Source organism: Oncorhynchus clarkii, chromosome 21 (genome assembly GCF_045791955.1).
Source record: "Oncorhynchus clarkii lewisi isolate Uvic-CL-2024 chromosome 21, UVic_Ocla_1.0, whole genome shotgun sequence".
Taxonomy (NCBI): domain Eukaryota; kingdom Metazoa; phylum Chordata; class Actinopteri; order Salmoniformes; family Salmonidae; genus Oncorhynchus; species Oncorhynchus clarkii.
The window spans coordinates 35283865-35286364 of record NC_092167.1 but is presented as its reverse complement, the minus strand read 5'-3'; the positions used below and the strand labels follow the sequence as shown (position 1 = coordinate 35286364).

Below are 2500 nucleotides of genomic sequence, written 5' to 3'. Positions count from 1 at the left end.
AGCCCACTTTAGAATGTACATGTGTGAATACTCGATTAGCCGCGGGCTAATATGTCTCTTAGCCCAGGGTTAAATCGCAGTGTGAACGTGTCTCGCTAGTGTGTAGTAGTCAGCGTGTTTTTCTCAAATGGCACTGTGGGATTACTCCCTGGTTTGTAACATCCTTCTAAGCACTATTTATTGAAAACTTGAGTTGAGAAAGTCCTCTCATCTGTCATGACTCAATAAACCCTGGCAATGCCGGAGACACTTAGATCAGTGAGATCCACTTTGTCTTTGTTTTCGTTGCTGTTAGTGGTGTCAGGTTCACTGCTAGTCACAATCTCTGATGTCAATATCTTTTGTCACTTTGGGGCGGAACGCTCAAAACAGGAATGATGTCATTCTGTTTCTATGGTGAATCCTTCCACTTAAGTTGAACTTTCACTTAGTCATGCCTTGATGTCAATATTGGGAGATTTGAAAATTCTACTTGGTGGAAGTTAGGATTTGCCCTTTTATCTTTTCAATTGTTGAAAACCCTACAAACGGTTTTCTATTAGCTATTCTGAACCAAGCTTGCAAGAATATGTCCAGTACGTTGGAACCCCACAAACAATTTTGGAAGAATATTTGCAGTTGTTGATTTTTCCTCCTAAAGGTTTATTCTACTCATTGGCGTAATTAAAATATTCTAAACTCTCCACCTCAAACTCTCCACCTTTTGGGGGGGGGGGGGGGGGGGGGGGGGGGGGGGGGGTCGTTTTTAAGTCCAATCCAACTGCCAACAATTTGTTTTCCCTCCATTTAGTTTGGCTACAGCAGATGTTGACCAGATACGTCTGCTCTGGAGTGTGTAACAGAACTCTAACAGAGATGCAGAGATATTTGGTAAACCTGATACTCCCCACTGGTATTCCTCTGTATTGGCCTGGCTGATCCCGGGTGCTGTGATCCAGTCCGTCTGTAGTGTGGACCTGCATTCCTACATCTTGATTTATGTATTTGCAGTGGGACCCATCAGTCTAAGACATAGCATTCTGGGAGATTTGTTTTTTCTTTTTCTGAAAATGTGCCGTTAGTTCATTTCGTACCGCGTCGCGGTGCCAAGATGTAATTCGGTCTCCAGGGACTTTGTACAAAGGTATTTTAAGAGGACACCAAACCACACAGAAGTTGCTTGTGTAAACTCCTTGTTGTGACTTGTGAACCAGAACTCTCTGAGGCTTGGCTAAACAGAACGCTGGGCTGAACGCTGGTGTTCAGAAATAGTCGCTAGATCACACACGTCTGTCTGTTCTCTGTGGGTGTTGAGCCTGAGTGGACCGTGCTGAGATGAACGCTAAGCAGCTGAACACACAGACAGTCTGAACGAATGAATGCGCTCTCTGGGTAGAGCTATAAATATTTGGTATATGGGGGTGCGTTGGGTTTGTTGTCTTGATTAGGGTAGCTCTGGTTGGTGACCCCTTTTTAGAGAAAAGGAAGCGAGGAGGAGAGAGGAAGAGGAGAGAGAAGAGCAGAGGGGGAGAGAGAGACCAGGAAATGATAGGAGAGGGAGAAAGATGAGAGAGTGGGGAGAGAAGAGAGACAGAGAGAAGTGTGAAGGAGAGGAGCGGAGGGAGAGAGTGAGGAAAAACAGTGAATGGAAAAAGCTAACACTTCTATGACCTCATAATAACCTGATAATAACCTCACTTCAACAGTCTGGTCACCTCATCCCAGTCCTGAGTACGCAAAGCTGCTGCTGCGTCAAAATAAACAACTTCTGTCTGCCCTGCATCTTTTCTCACTGTGTAACTGTAGCTAACCTCGGTGAACTCCAAGCAAAATGTAATGGCATTTCAACACACCTGAATTGGGAGAACACAAACTTTCAACAACATTGACTGTCCCTCAAAATGGGTTGCCCTTTGGGAAGTGTAACAATGATGTTGTGGTTTTTGTTGTTTCCATGACACCTCGAGGAAGCTGACCCTCAGTAGTGGAGTTTTGAGGGCCAGACTGCCTGAACTGACTGACTGTCGCTCGTGTTACCATGGCGTTGCTGGGGTGTTGCCGTGGCGTTGACGTGGTGACCCCTACCTCTCCCTCCCAGTCCCACCCAGTCTCTACAGCTCTGCCGCTTGTCTGCCCCCACAGAAGCCCCAGAAGCCCCGGGTGGCGGCGGCGCCGGCTTCCTGAAGACCAAGGAGCACGACATCATGCAGAGGCAGCGCGTGGTCGACCTGTGGAAGGACGGCAAATCGGAGGGGTCCATCGGGCAGGAGCTGAGGATGCCTAAGTCCACGGTGCACAGCATCATCGTCAAGTACCGCCTCAGTAACACCGTGGAGAACCTGCCCCGCAACGGACGGCCCAAGAAACCCTGAGGATGGAGGGATGGAGAGATGGAGAAGCACAGAGAGAGACAGAATCCAAAAGAAGAGACGGCACTTTGCAGTAAAGCATGGACGATGGATAGTGAGAGAGAGAGGGAGGTGGAGGGAGGCAGGGAGAAAGAGAGAGAGAATCCAAAAGG

The 2500-nt window shown here is 47.9% G+C and overlaps 1 protein-coding gene across 6 annotated transcripts in view; it reads left to right on the top strand.

Moving 5' to 3' along the window:
• Window positions 1-2500, top strand: part of LOC139378961 (chromodomain-helicase-DNA-binding protein 3-like) — a 32033-nt gene that overhangs the window by 23206 nt on the left and 6327 nt on the right. For 4 of the 6 annotated variants that reach the window (XM_071121605.1, XM_071121604.1, XM_071121603.1 and 1 more), the window contains exon 39: window positions 2122-2500. This exon is cut by the window's right edge. The exons of the other annotated variants lie outside the window; for them this stretch is intronic. In XM_071121605.1, coding sequence (XP_070977706.1) covers window positions 2122-2351 — 230 coding nt within the window. In that variant the 3' untranslated portion in view covers window positions 2352-2500. The remainder of the gene's footprint in view (window positions 1-2121) is intronic. 6 annotated transcript variants of the gene reach the window in all.